The sequence below is a fragment of the Mauremys mutica genome, chromosome 4, assembly GCF_020497125.1.
Source record: "Mauremys mutica isolate MM-2020 ecotype Southern chromosome 4, ASM2049712v1, whole genome shotgun sequence".
NCBI lineage: Eukaryota > Metazoa > Chordata > Testudines > Geoemydidae > Mauremys > Mauremys mutica.
In genome coordinates this window covers 106,399,726-106,413,980 of record NC_059075.1, presented here as the reverse complement: position 1 = coordinate 106,413,980, position 14,255 = coordinate 106,399,726, and the positions used below count along the sequence as shown (strand labels likewise).

Genomic DNA, 14,255 nt, shown 5'->3' with positions numbered 1-14,255 from the left:
CTCCTCACCAACACATTTTCTTCTTTGGGCCCATGCCTAAAGGAGGATTCAGATGGATGTCCTACAAATTCCCCTCTGTCTTATTTCAAGGACTATCTACAGAAAGAGGATGAATGTATGACCAAGTTTTCTGCACTCCGGAAATTGAGCATTTGGAGCATGGCCCCATGAAACCAACATATGCTTACTTCTCAAAGCTCCAATGAAAGGGAAATTTCAAGATATCTGCCAATCTTAGGCAGGGGATAATCCCTTCCTGATCCCAAATTTGGTGTTCACCTCCCTTCCATCTTCTACACGTCTGCTGACCCAGCACTTTCCCTCCATCTGCAAGAGTGTATCTTGTTCCCAGACACACTTCCAATCAGTCCAGAAAGGTGGCTGTTCAGTGAGCCACCATCACTCAGCAGTAGGTGGAGCATGTTTGTGACCCACCTGAGCTCTGCTGGCCCTTGGTGTGAAACACACTCAGATTCACACCTGTGCCTAGGTTTCCTAAGCCAAATACTATCCATGGGCTTCCAGGTTGGCCAGGTGCAGTAGATTGAAAATCCCACCCTACATGAACAAAGGTGAAAGTCAATGAGAGTTGAGCATTTAATTCCCTTAAACATCTTTGAAAACCCCAAGTATGGTTCTCAGCAGCATCTAGACTGGAGGAAGTTGCACCTTCAGTCGAGTCACAATGTAGTGTACAAACCTTTTATACGTTTGTAATTTTGTTGTAGTACATACATCTTCCCACCTTCTATTCTGGGAAGTAAAGATGACACATCCAAGATATCATGATACATAATGCTAGTAACTCAAATAAATCTGTATTTTGTTACTGTGTGTCGATACAGATGGATTTATATTTGAGCAAATATTTCTAACTAATTATATGACTTAGTACAAAACAAAATTTGGAAGACATGCCTAGAAGAATAAATGCACACGTGAATTAGACTTCAAGCTGGATCCCTCACTGAATCAGTCATGTCAAATCTATTTTTCTTCCTTTAAACATTGGAGAGGCAAATTATTATTTATATTACAGTAGAACCTATAAAGACCAGACGGTGTAAAGTGCATAACACAACAGGGCACCAAAACACATAAGAGTGCCACTGCCCTAGAGATCTTACAATCTACATAGACAAGAATAGGGGAAAAAAAAAGTTATCCCCATTTGAACAGGCACAGATTGTAAATGAGTTGCCTGAAGTTACATGGAGAGTCTATGGCAGAACCAGGAATCAAACCCACGTCCCATCCCTGGCTCTGTCCTGCCTTGCTGAGTCCAAACCTAGTGTCTAAGCATAAAACCTTAGCCACAAAGATCCTTCCCCCTATCCATTCACAACCTTTATTTTCCCAAATAGGAAAGAGACACCAGAGAAGGCACTCGAGCTCCCATGATCAAACTCTTATTTTGGATTCATGATGAACATTATATCTGTGGAAAAGAAGTGAAGAGAGAGGAGAGGCAGATCAGAACTCACCATCTGATTCCGAGGCTGCTCTGAAGATCAAGTAGCTGCTGGGAAGAGGCTGAGTGATGGAACCAACATTCTCTCCCTTTGGACCCTAGGAGTCACACACAAACAAGAAAAAGGTAAGGCAAGGAGGAGGCTGTAACACAGGGGTCTCAAACATGCGGCCCTCGGAGCTCTTCCCTGCGGCCCGCGGAGCTCCCCCAGTTACTTCCTGTCGCCGCCAAACTCCCCTCACCCCCGCCCCCCTCCCCGAGTTATTTTCTGTGCCTAAGCTCCCCGCGCGCTGCTCCCCAATATTTGGGGCCGGGTCTCTCCCCTGGCCCCACCTGCCGCCCCCACGCGCCTCCCCCCAGTGTCTCCCGGCCCCTACTTGCTGCCCCCTCACCGCCCGGGAGCCTGCCCGGGAGCTCACGCTGACTCCACTCCTCCGCTATGCCAGCTTCCGGCATCACCTGCTGCCGCAGGGTCCTAGCGCCCCCCTGCACTAGGGCCAGGGCAGGCTGCCCTTCCCCTGCCCTAGTCCTGAGACTCTCCAATGCCCCGAGCCTCTCCAATGCCTCAAACCCCTCACCCTCAGCCCCACAGCCCTCACCCCTGCACCCCCTCCTATCCCCAAACTCCGTCCCAAAGCCTGCACCCCCACCCCCTGCCGCAGCTTGGAGCCTGCACCGAGCACAGAGCCTGCACTCCAGACCCCCTCCCCCACCCAAACTCCAGCCCAGGGCCTGTACTCCAGAGCCCCTCCCCCACCCAAACTCCCTCCCAGAGCCTTAGGCAGTAAATCTAAGTGCGTGTTTTGTCCTTTGAGTGAGGTGCATTACTGAGTGTATATATTTATTAAAACTGCTTGGAAATGACTGTGTCAAAAAAAAGAACACTCATGGAAGAAAAAAGAGTTTTCCAAGACAAATGGGAGAATTTATATTTTTTCACAGGAGGTAAAAGATAAAATTCAATGCCTTATTTGTCAGCAAACGATTGCTGTTCCCAAGGAGTATAACGTGCGTCGGCACTATGACACGATGCACCGTGAAAAATATGATGCATTCACCGGAAAAATCCGAGAGGAAAAAGTTCAGCAACTTAAAGCAGCATTTGCCAAGCAAAGAAATTTATTTTCAGGGATTAACAAGTCTAGCGAAGATTCAGTAAGAGCAAGTTTTGTGATAAGCGAAATGATAGCTAAATCATCGCGACCTTTTACAGAAGGCTTATTCATAAAAGAATGTCTTATGAAGGCCAGTGAAATTTTATGTCCTGATAGGAAGAAAGTTTTTGAAGGCATAAGCTTGTCTGCAAATACAGTTGCCTGCAGGATAACGGATTTAGCTGATAATGTGCAAAAACAATTGATTCAAATGGCAAAAGACTTTGAAGTATTTTCAATTGCTCTTGATGAGAGTACAGATGTATCAGATACCGCACAGTGTGCAGTGTTCATTAGAGGTGTGGACTGCAATTTGAATATAACTGAAGAATTGCTAGACTTAATGCCACTGAAGGGTACCACAACGGGACGTGACATATTTCAAGGATTGGAAGAGTGCATTGAAAAAGCTGCGCTGCCATGGAACAAACTCGTATCTTTGGCTACGGACGGTGCGCCATCAATGTGCTCTGAAAACATTGGTGTGGTTGGATTATTGAAGACCAAACTGAACAGCCTCAATATACCAGGAATTAGCTTCACCAGTATACATTGTATTTTGCACCAAGAAGCCCTGTGTAGTAAAAGTCTACAAATGAAAGAAGTTATGGATGTAGTTGTTAAAACTGTTAATTTTATACGTGCACAAGGGCTGAATCACAGACAGTTCACTTCTTTTCTAGCAAGTATGGACAGTGAATATGGGGAACTTCTGTATCACACTCAAGTTAGATGGCTGAGTCGTGGAAATGTTTTGAAGCGTTTTTTTGCACTTAAAGAGGAGATTGATTCCTTCATGAAAATGAAAAACAAGGAGGTTCCACAGCTTGCTGATTCCACTTTTATCTGCAACCTTGCTTTTCTAACAGATGTAACTGATCACCTGAATGCACTGAACTTGAAACTTCAGGGTAGAAAACAGGTGATAACACAGATGTATGACAGTATTAAGTCATTCAAAGTCAAGCTTACTTTATGGGTGAAACAGCTGACTGCTGGCAATTTGGTCCATTTCTCAACTCTGAATTCCTTAGGAAAAGTTGAACCCAAATCCTTGAAAGAATATGCAGAGATCATTTCTAACTTACACAAACAGTTTGATGTGTGGTTTAAAGATTTCAAGGCACTTGAACCACATTTTCAACTTTTTTCCACACCATTTGCTGTTGAAATTGACAATGTTGCAGAGGAAATGCAGATGGAGTTAGTGGAGCTTCAGTGTGACACGATTTTGAAGCAGAAGTATACAGATGTTGGAATTCCAGAATTCTACAGGTTTCTTTCACAAGAAAGATTTCCCATGTTATTCTCTGCTTCTGCAAGGATAATGGCAATGTTTGGAAGTACATATATATGTGAACAGTTTTTCTCTTCCATGAAGATTAACAAATCTGTGTTAAGGTCAAGGCTCACTGATGAACATTTGCAAGCAACACTGAGATTGATATCCTGAGACGAAACCAAACCTAATATTGATGCTCTGGTTGATGCAAAACACTGCCAGCTAAGTGGCCAAAAATGAAATGACTGTCAAAATTAGCACTGATGTTTCACATTACAGTTAAAGAAGTTAATAAAAAAGTTAATAAATTGACTTTTAATAGCATACTATATTCTAATACTATACTACTATATTACTCTTCATTTTTTTTTCTGCCTACCTCCAGGCGCTTCCCGCCGCCAAGCCGCCAAACAGCTGTTGGTGGCGCTTAGCACTTTCCAGGAGGGAGGGGGGAGGAGCGGGGAGCCGCGCGCTTAGGGGAGGAGGTGGAGAAGAGACAGGGCAGGGGCGGGGCCTCATGGAAGGGGTGGATTGAGGGTGGGGCCAGGGGCAGCAAGGGGGCGTGTCAGTGATGCCGCCCTCGGGCCAATGCACTAGTCCTCATGCGGCCCTCGGGGTCATTTGAGTTTGAGACCCCTGCTGTAACAGTTCTGTGAATTTTTCCCTTACATGGGCCGAGTGTATTTGTGAGGGGGAAGAAGAGGAACAGATGGAGTAATTTAGAGAGATCCATCAGTAGACAGAATATTCCAGCCACCGCTCCAAAGTAGTAATAAGATGTTGACACAAGTCTGGCTCAGCCCAAAGACTGATTTATTGTCAGTACCACTAGAAATGTAGAAGTATACCCCCAGAACTGAAGAGATTTTGTTCCTTTAGCTTGTGAACAAGCGTACAGAGAAATGGAAGAGAAAAACGTGCAATTACTGCATCTCTTACACAAGACGTTTCAGCACAGCGCTTGCTGCTGAGTCCATCTGCAGTATTGCAACACCAGTGGCAAAAAGCCTCAGCTTTCTCCATCCCTGCAAGAACAGCAGGTGGCACTCACACCTCAGATGGTGGCATCAGCCTTTCCAGCAGGCTGCTACCATGTAAGCCAGTTTGCTCTTAAATTATTTAGTTAGTCCTGCTAATGCCTGTAAAATCACTGTGTGTTATCCCTTCCCTCTGTTGGCTTCTGAGTGCCTTCCATCTCTCTTTCTGCCAGTGTTAGAGGTGGATAAGCTTGGAAGTCAGCAGATGGGGATTGGAATGGCCCAGTGCAGCTCTAACCGGGATCCTTCACTGGCTTCATGTGGCTGACACGGCGGGATACATTCGGGACATTTCAGTGGCAGCTTTTCTGAAAGGCCACATCTGAAAAAAAGAAGGATATGCAGGGCTGGTGCAACCATTTAGGTGACCTAAGCAGTCGCCAAGGGCGCTGGGATTTGGGGGGCGCCATTTTCTTCGGCAGCGACTGCGGCGGCCGGATCTTTGGCCGCCCCGGTCGCTGCCGGCATTTAGGCGGAGTGAGCTGGGGCAGGGGAGCGTGTGGAGGGCCGCCTGCAGCGAGTAAAGGTGGGGAGGCTGGCACGCAGGGGAACTCCCCGCCTCAGCTCACCCCTGCCCCGCCTCCTCCCCAAGCATGCCGTGGCTGCTTCACTTCTCCCGCCTCCCAGGCTTGCGGCACCAATCAGCTTAGGTGCTTCAAGCTTGGGAGGTGGGAGAAGTGAAGCAGTGACGGTGTGCTTGGGGTGCTTGTGCGCAGAGCAGGGGTGAGCTGGGGCGGGGGGGTGCCTCAGGGCAGAGGGGAGGAGCTGCTGCAAGGGGGGGCACGCCTCAGGGCGGCGGTGTGGGGCGCAAGGTGGAAGTTTTGCCTAGGGCGTGAAACATCCTTGCACCGGCCCTGAGGATATGGTGCTCTGAAAGGTGAGCTAGGAGAGGGCCTGAAGGCTTCACTGTAACTAGGTGTTCTGTAGTGCAATTTCTCTAGAAACACCTACCTTAGCGGTTCTAAGAAGAGAATTACTTCAAGGACACGGGGAGGGGTGTTTTTTTTTGTTTTGTTTTTTTTGTTTTTAAAAACACTTTGCAGTCTGCAGCTAGGGGGCAGACACTGACCAGCATTGATCCTCCTTGGGATGGTGCATAAAAAATTCTCAAAGGCAGACTCCGGCTCAGGTTTCCCTGGTGCAAAGGGAAGAGTACATTTGCTGTTACACCCCTTCAGAGAGTGTGGCATTCTCCCATCTGTGATGTACATTTAAGAGCAACAGCTATGCCTGACTGACACACAGGTGTGCAAGGGGTTGGGGTTGGAGGCTACCTCTGCCCTCCACCGATATGCAGCAGGACACAACCTCGCTATGGAGAAGGAGGAGCCTCTCTCCTTCTGGTTTTCTATTTCCAAAGTGACACCCTTAGTCCTCTCTTCCCTCCCTTCCCCACCAATGCACTGCAGGATAAATCACATTGCAAAGAAACAACATAAGCAGAATTCCCTTTGAGAACAAGAATGACAAATAAATTAGTCACTGTGTAGGAGACATCACGGACTTCTGCACGTATTTATTCCACCCTGCAGTTGACCTAAAACAGCTCTCTCCAAGGCCCCATTCAAAGTTGTACCTTTAATTGACAGAAAGCTGTGAACACAGCATTTGAAAAATGTTTTAGCACATGGATGTAAGGTAGCTTTTTCCATCTCTGCAGGCATCTCCTGCCTGATGTAAGACTTCATATCTTCATATCCATATCCCACCCTCTCCTACAAATGGTTTTCTGTTTTCTCGGTGCACCATACTGCACCAATTTTTATCTCAAAAATTATATTTAGTGCGGTGGGCAGGAGGATCTGACTTTTTTCAGTGAGTTAAGGGGGACCCCCTAAGCCCCAAACTCATACTAGAATTCTTCATCATTGCCTGCTACTCTCAATAGCTCCTGTGCATGAATGTCTAGCAGATGGCTTGTGCAAAGTTACCAATTTTGTTTTTTATTTTTAAGCCTTGTTTGTAGGGCTGGGAATGGGAAAGAAGGGGAAGTCAGAAGATGGGAGACATGTGGATCTGGACATGGATTTGACAACATGTCCAGTAGTTTACATTCATTCTCTCTGACCCAAATTTCTAATCTCTGGGATATCCAGGCTCTGCAGAGGCTTCATTTACCGTCTTCCTCTGCCAGGGAAACTACAGGTCTTTATTACTCATCAAAACAGGGAGAGCCAAGAAACACTCCTTTCATGAGATGCTTGAGATTTAGAAACCAAAAACATCTGTATGGAGATTTGATATGCAGGACTGGCAAAGCTGGGATTTGATAAGTGATCCACAGCCCAGCAGCTCAAGACATTACTGTTGACATAAACACAATCAGGCAGCATTCCTTGTGGCATTTTTCCCTTTCAGGAGCTTTCAGCTGAATGAAACATTGGAGAATTATTGATAACACCATAGCATGGATTTTCAATGCACAGATTGAAACCTGCCTTAAAGGGGGGAGCCCATGAACAGATGGTGCAGATCCAGGGTACTGACATTTAAAAGAACAGTAGATGGCACAATGTTTCGAGAGATCTTTATGCAAGTGGAAAAATATTACAGTGACTAAATAATGTCTGTAAGAGACAGATTTAGTAGTCACACGTGGGTAAAAGGATCATGACACTGAGGCCATTCTTACCCCCCCGCCCAACCCCTTAACAATTCTACAGAGTGAAGTTTCCTCTCTGTAAAATAGGGATAACAATCCTTCCTTTCTCCCACCTTTTTTCTGTCTTGCCTATTTAGACTGTAAGCACATCAGGGCAATGACTGTCTCTTACCATTAATGTACAATGCCTAGCACAATGGGCCCCAACCTCAGCGGCAGCTACTGTAATACAATTAATACAGGGAAGTCTTTGGGTCGCTCATCTTCAGGGCACCATCTGAAAAGATATGTTTGTGGTTCTAAAAAAGGACTGGATTTACATTACCATGTCAGAGAGTCAGGACTCAGGAAGAATCATGAAAACTAAAAAAAGTAGTAAGTCGATGCATACGTTGAAGCTACAAACATTTAGTATGTAATTTTTAACTTTATTTTTGCTTTTATCACAAAAGACAGGCATTAAAAGTATGCTAGAGAAGTATCATCCACATGGACGAAAAGGAGCAAAAAAGTTTGGGCTGGATATTAGGACAGTGTGCCTAACAGTATGATCTAAATGATATTAGCGGATTGTAAAAAAGTTTCCCAAGGGAAGTGATAGATGCTCCATCACTTCAGTTACTTTAAAAATAAAATATAAGGGGTCTGTGGGGGCACGTTTGAAACAATGGGTATATTTGTTATTTTATTTATTAATTTCAATTTCACTGGTACCTACACTGGATTATTTGCTGCCATAGATGGGTGCCCGAGTAATTGAAACAAATAAACATTCCCACACTGTGTTGTCCATCCAGTTAAGATAACTCAAATGAAAAAAATCTAAAAAAAAAGTGTTTCAGCACAACAGGATGACCCATTACCACAAACCTAACCATCTGACTGCTATACAGTGCCCTCATACACAACCCCAAAATAATCACCGTACTGGCATTAACTGATACTCTGCAATAGCCTGAACCGGCACAGATCCAAACCGCATTCCCATTATAAAGTGGTTTAAAGATATTGCCAGGATAAATGTGGGGAAGGTCTCTCAGTCACTGCCTGTGCTGTTGATAGAGAACTTAAGATCTTAGTGCTGTTAATTTAGCACCTTTCAAAAGCATGAAATAAAAATGCCCAATCTGTTCTCATTATGAAGCAGGAATGATCACATCCTAGACTAAAAGCAGCTAACTTAGAGAAGCTATTTAGGCTCACAAGCCTGGTGAGCCATGTAAAATGAAGTGAACTCTCTATCCAGGCAAATGATTCTAATTTATAGTGTGGAAGCCAGTCATCTTTATCTAAGTTAATGCAAATCAGGTGGTGCTCTTAAAGTATGGATTACACTAACATTTAGAAGGTGCCCACTTTAATAGTTGCATCTGAAGAAGTGTTTTTACCCACGAAAGCTTATGCCCAAATAAATCTGTTAGTCTTTAAAGGTGCCACCGGACTCCTTGTAGTATTACTGAAGTTACTAAATTCAGTGATCCTTCATCTTAAATACACTGGTAATCAATTGACAGGCACCTTACAGTTTGAGATTCTGTTTTACTTTAAATGAAATGATTGCCCATTAAACTGAGTTGATGAACACGACTATAAATGCTAGTCTAGACAGATCCACAAATATTTGTTCTAGAGCAGGGGTCAGCAACCTTTCAGAAGTGGTGTGCCGAGTCTTCATTTATTCACTCTAATTTTAGGTTTTGCGTGCCAGTAATACATGTTAAAGTTTTTAGAAGGTCTCTTTCTATAAGTCTATAATATATAATTAAACTATTGTTGTATGTAAAATAAATAAGGTTTTTAAAATGTTTAAGAAGCTTCAATTAAATTAAAATGCAGAGCCCCCCGGACCGGTGGCCAGGACCCAGGCAGTGTGAGTGCCACTGAAAATCGGCTCACATGCCGCCTTCGGCACCTGTGCCATAGGTTGCCTACCCCTGTTCTAGAGCTTATGGCCGAGCCCTGGGGTAACCACAAATATTTGTGTCATTAAACAAATGTTCATGGAGCATCCAGACTGGCATTGACAATTGTGTTAACTGGCAATCAATTAACTAGAGTTAAAACCCAACCACAAATTCTAGTCTAGACAATCCCTACGTTTCAGGATCTGTCATCTTGTTTTAACAGGCTGTGGGAATTCTTGGCCACATCTTGGTTCCAGTATTATAGGTAATCATTTTAACTTGGGCTGGAACAAAGAACCCATCTATAATTCATGAGAAACGGACTCTCTTTGCACCATTAGACAAAAACCAATTTACACTAGTAAATGCTCCACTGGTTGCCTTAAAAGTATGCAGTGAAGTGACATAAAACAAAACAGTATTTCTGGCAGCTTCAGCATTTGACTGCTGTCAGAGTGCAAACAGCTCCTTTGACATCAAGCAGTTCATTAGAGGAGGCCTTTTGCTGCTGTTCATCTTGTGGCCCAAAGTGGCTGTGTCACACAACAATCCAACCTGGGGGGTTCCTAATACACATTTCAAATGCAGCTTCCCTAATATCCAGCTCAAGATATTCAAATGAACTACTCTGACTTTAAAACCAAGAAAATCATGAGATACTTGGTTTTCCATAACAGTGTTCAGGAAAATCCTTACACTTTTTAATATGCAAAATAGAATATATGTATTTTATCTGACTCCTTTCTTTTGGGTCAGTCCTGCTGAAGGAAAAAGCATTCTGACATCACAGGATGCTTCCAATTTCAAAACCTTACTACTTTCTAATCAGTCATCTAATCGTTCATTCTCACTGCACTTTTCAGGTGAATTCAATTGACCTCTGTCTGCTCACAAGGAATTGTTGTGGTGATGGACAGCAAATGAATGTCAGCTTTCTTGGGTGCAGGACATGAATCAGATGAACAGAAACTTGAAGGCTGAACAAAAGCCAAGTGGTAAGTGAACTGTAACCCCTCATACACCTTTGGGACAAGAGTGTCTAGTGCAAAGAAAAGCATCAAAGACACAGACTGAGGCGAGGCGAGGCTAAAAACCTTGTAAGGAAACAGTAGCTCTTACTCTTTGTTGCTGAGGTCCATTTAATGTTCCTCCACGAGCTGGATTCATATACCCGTTACCCAGTTTTAGCACAACTTTATTTTACAAATAGTTCCTTTGACTTCAAAGGGACTACCCATGAAGCACAGCACAATTCAATGTGAGTAAGGCTATCAGAATCTGGCCTCATACATCTGTTCTCCCATTTTTGCCAGACCCTTTGGTGCCAGAGTAACAAATGCCATCGGCCCTGGCACATGAATCCTTCCAGGCATCTCTGCTATGCTGGCCTCCCTGCAGTGACACCATAATCAGCAATGCCTTGTTTAGACTGGTAATATTTCTTAGGGAATTTATATCTGTAATAACTCTGCACAGATGCTATTTTTAATAGTGAAACAGAGTCTGAGTAGTTAAGTGCTTTTTCTTCAGGGCAACAGATAGATGTTACTGTCCGTAAGCAGTGGGGGCATCCTCCTTAATCACAGCTAATGGCAAATGCGGTTTCATCCAACCTTAGAGAAATAAATATAGTTCTTTAAAACTTTGAGTTATTGATATTGTAAGATTCCAAAAATGGCACTCTGCATATCACGCTGATGCCTAAAACATCTCCAGAGTCAGCAAAAAGGGATGGGAACAGCTATATGCATGGTTGAGAGCTCTTTTTGTTCAGAATATCACCAGGCTGACTCATCACCGAGTTTTGCACACTGCTACTGTCCAGTTTTTAAAAGTTCAGTGAGTTTGACTTAATTAATTATACCTGTGTGGTGTACAGGTACAGTAAGGCATGCATCTATGCTAAGTCAAGAGTTGAAGATCATAGGGAGATCACATGTAACTCAACCAATCACCACCCTTACTCTACAGCTAATTTGTATGCAATAATTTCATTGGTTATATGAGGGAGACTCAACAGATGGTGGATTACTTGGCCCAAAACTGACACCCACATAAAAAAAACAAGTCTCTCAGCACAAACCCTCTTAGACACAAATCAACACAACCAGCACACGCAATAACCCCAAACACAGAGCCCCTCACCATAGCATGTATCCCTCATTCACCACCCACACAAGTCTCCCAACAGAACCCCTACTTAATAATCCCAAACATCACTTTGCAGCCTAGGGTATCTGCTGAGTCAGCCTGAAGTGATGGGAACAGCAATGAGCATGGATGAGAGCTCTTTTTGTTTAGAATATCAACCAAGTCAGTCACCACTGGTATTCCTGGTCTGCTACCATCCAGTTTTTAAGTTCTCAGCCATTTTTTGGCTCTCAGCCTCCGCATGACTTTATGAATTATACCCATGTGAAAGCACAGCCTTTCAGCTACTAGTTAAAAAATATAAATTGCAGGATCTGCATCTTTCAGATGGGTGGAATCAATTATTGGTAATATAGTGGCACCTAGAAGCCCCAACTGAGATCAAGATCCTGTTGTGCTAGGCACTGTACACTGTCCCAAAGAGTTTGCAGTTTCAATAGGCAAGAGGGACTACGGATGGGAGAAAGGAAGTATCATTAACCCATTTTACAGGTGGGGAACTGAGGCACAAAAGGATTAAAGTCACACAAAAGAAGTTTGTGGAAAAGCCAGGTTTTGAACACAGATCTCCCCAGGCCCAGGCCAATGCTGTAACCACAAGACCAGACTTCCCGTCAATCATAGAACATTAGAGTTGGAAAAGACCGATCAGATCATTCATTCCACCTCGCTTTGCCAGGGCAGATTGTTTCTTGTTCTGCACTGTACAGCACTTTAAATTCTAACGAACCCTCCCACATTCAGCAGATTATTCACATCTAACTGTCGAGGAGCTTTTCCCTGTATTCAGACAATCTTTTCCGCTTTCTTTAATTTCAGTCATGTATCTATGCACTATGAATTACACTTATATAGCCCACCTCAATGGCTCCACATTCTTTTGATCTGGTATTAAAATCAAATTTAATTTAATCAAGTTCCTAATTTGCCTTAAATAATGTAATCTGTTCTACTAGGAAGAGCCAAAGCTGCCCTTGCAGCCTGCTGGGAACCCTGATTCTCCTCCCCTGAGCATATCCCTCTCTGCCTCAGAGAATTTTTTGGGGGGGAGGGCCGGGGGCGGGAAGGTTTCTCAGCTCAGCATGATTCTTACCTTCACAGCCCAGATGGACTGATCCAAGGGGTGGAAGAGTTTAAAACAGAAGCCATCCTTTTTGGAGGGTCTCTCAATCAGCTCGCAGGAATGGAGCAGGATGGTGCCCACCCACTGACCGACCTTTGGTGTTTTATAAATCAGCAGCACTCCTGGTTTCAGAACACACCACAGCTTAGTCCAGCTTTTCAGAGTCCCACGGATCTGGGAGGAAAATAAGCAGAGATAGTTTGGGTATTTTTTTTGTTGTTTTTTTAAATTCTTAAATAAAATATTTTAATCCAGTGCAATATGCTCAGCATGCGCCCCTCTCTCAAAGACAGATTTTGATTCCTTTATTTATGCTGCCTAGCACTGTACTCCTTCAGTAGTCTCGTCAACTTCAGTAGGCGTATTCATGGAAGAAGATATTCCATATGAGTCAGGATATCAGAATCTAGCCCTTACCATTTTGTGAGTTCACAGCCCCCTTTTATTACACAGACACTTATCTTTTAGTTGTCGACCACACGAGAATGATTTGATGACAATGCTGGTGGACATTTCAATTAGGACAGTAAGTATTTAAAAGGTTATGTCTAGGCTAAGGGGCCTTCGACATTACTTTAATGGTCCGCTGTGGGAAACCACAATTAATAGGTTTAATTAAATATCCTCATTTTGTAAAGCACCTTCTCTGACTGGTTTACTTTTCAGTCATGCTCAATGTAAATTCTCTCTCATAGGCAACGCATGAAGCCGGATATCATGTGTTGCAGGTCAACAGATTTGGCTTTAGCCGTTTTGAGTGTAACAGAGTGCCCAAGTGAGACCTAGCTCTTCTTGCCCAACATCACACATGGGCTGAATCTCCATATGCAACCCTTTTGTTGGTGTTGCTGCTGTGATAATACATAATATATGGCTTGTCACTGAGCTGAAGCTGTTTTAACAGCTTCATACTCTTCAGGACAAAACTTTTTGCACAGGAAGACAAATAATAAAATAAATCCTAAATGCTGTACAAAGACATTATTAATTTTAGTTCTCTAGTAGGCTATGCTGCCTCCAGTCGCCTAGAATCCACTGCTGACCATGAACACCAGTTTTTACATTTGTAACAAATATAAATAAATCCTATTGTCTCAAAGTCCATAATTTAAAAACAAAACAACCACACATCACCACCTTTGTTTTATAAATGTCTGAAATTGGGGGTTTATCATGGAAAGGGCAACTGACAATTTGAAGTGTTGTTGTAGCTGTGTTGGCTCCAGAATATTAGAGAGACAAGGTGGGTGAAGTAATATCTTTTATTGGACAGAAGATGGTCACCTACAGTGCCAGGAATCAATGTACAGAACAAGATGTCCCTACGATAAGTCAGCAATGCTACACAAACATGGACATATTCGCTAGTCTCCCGCATCCACACCCCACAATTTCAATCAAATATTTGTTCTGTGGTGTACAAGTTTCAGGGCTCAGTGATAAACTGTCAATATCCATACGTCTTGTCACATTTGTCAACAGGTCCAAAGTTTATTCTGTGTCAATCTAAAAATCAAAAGACAAACTGCTA

General features: G+C 43.5%; 1 protein-coding gene across 9 annotated transcripts in view; it reads right to left on the bottom strand.

Annotated features, from left to right (window-relative positions):
* The window catches only part of OSBPL5 (oxysterol binding protein like 5), a 215,498-nt gene that overhangs the window by 44,965 nt on the left and 156,278 nt on the right, over positions 1–14,255 (bottom strand). For 7 of the 9 annotated variants that reach the window (XM_045015473.1, XM_045015474.1, XM_045015475.1 and 4 more), the window contains 3 exons: positions 12,695–12,898; positions 1,485–1,569; positions 436–558 (listed from right to left, as the gene is read on the bottom strand). In XM_045015473.1, coding sequence (XP_044871408.1) covers positions 436–558; positions 1,485–1,569; positions 12,695–12,898 — 412 coding nt within the window. The remainder of the gene's footprint in view (positions 1–435; positions 559–1,484; positions 1,570–12,694; positions 12,899–14,255) is intronic. The other 2 variants (XM_045015476.1, XM_045015477.1) reach the window with 1 other exon arrangement.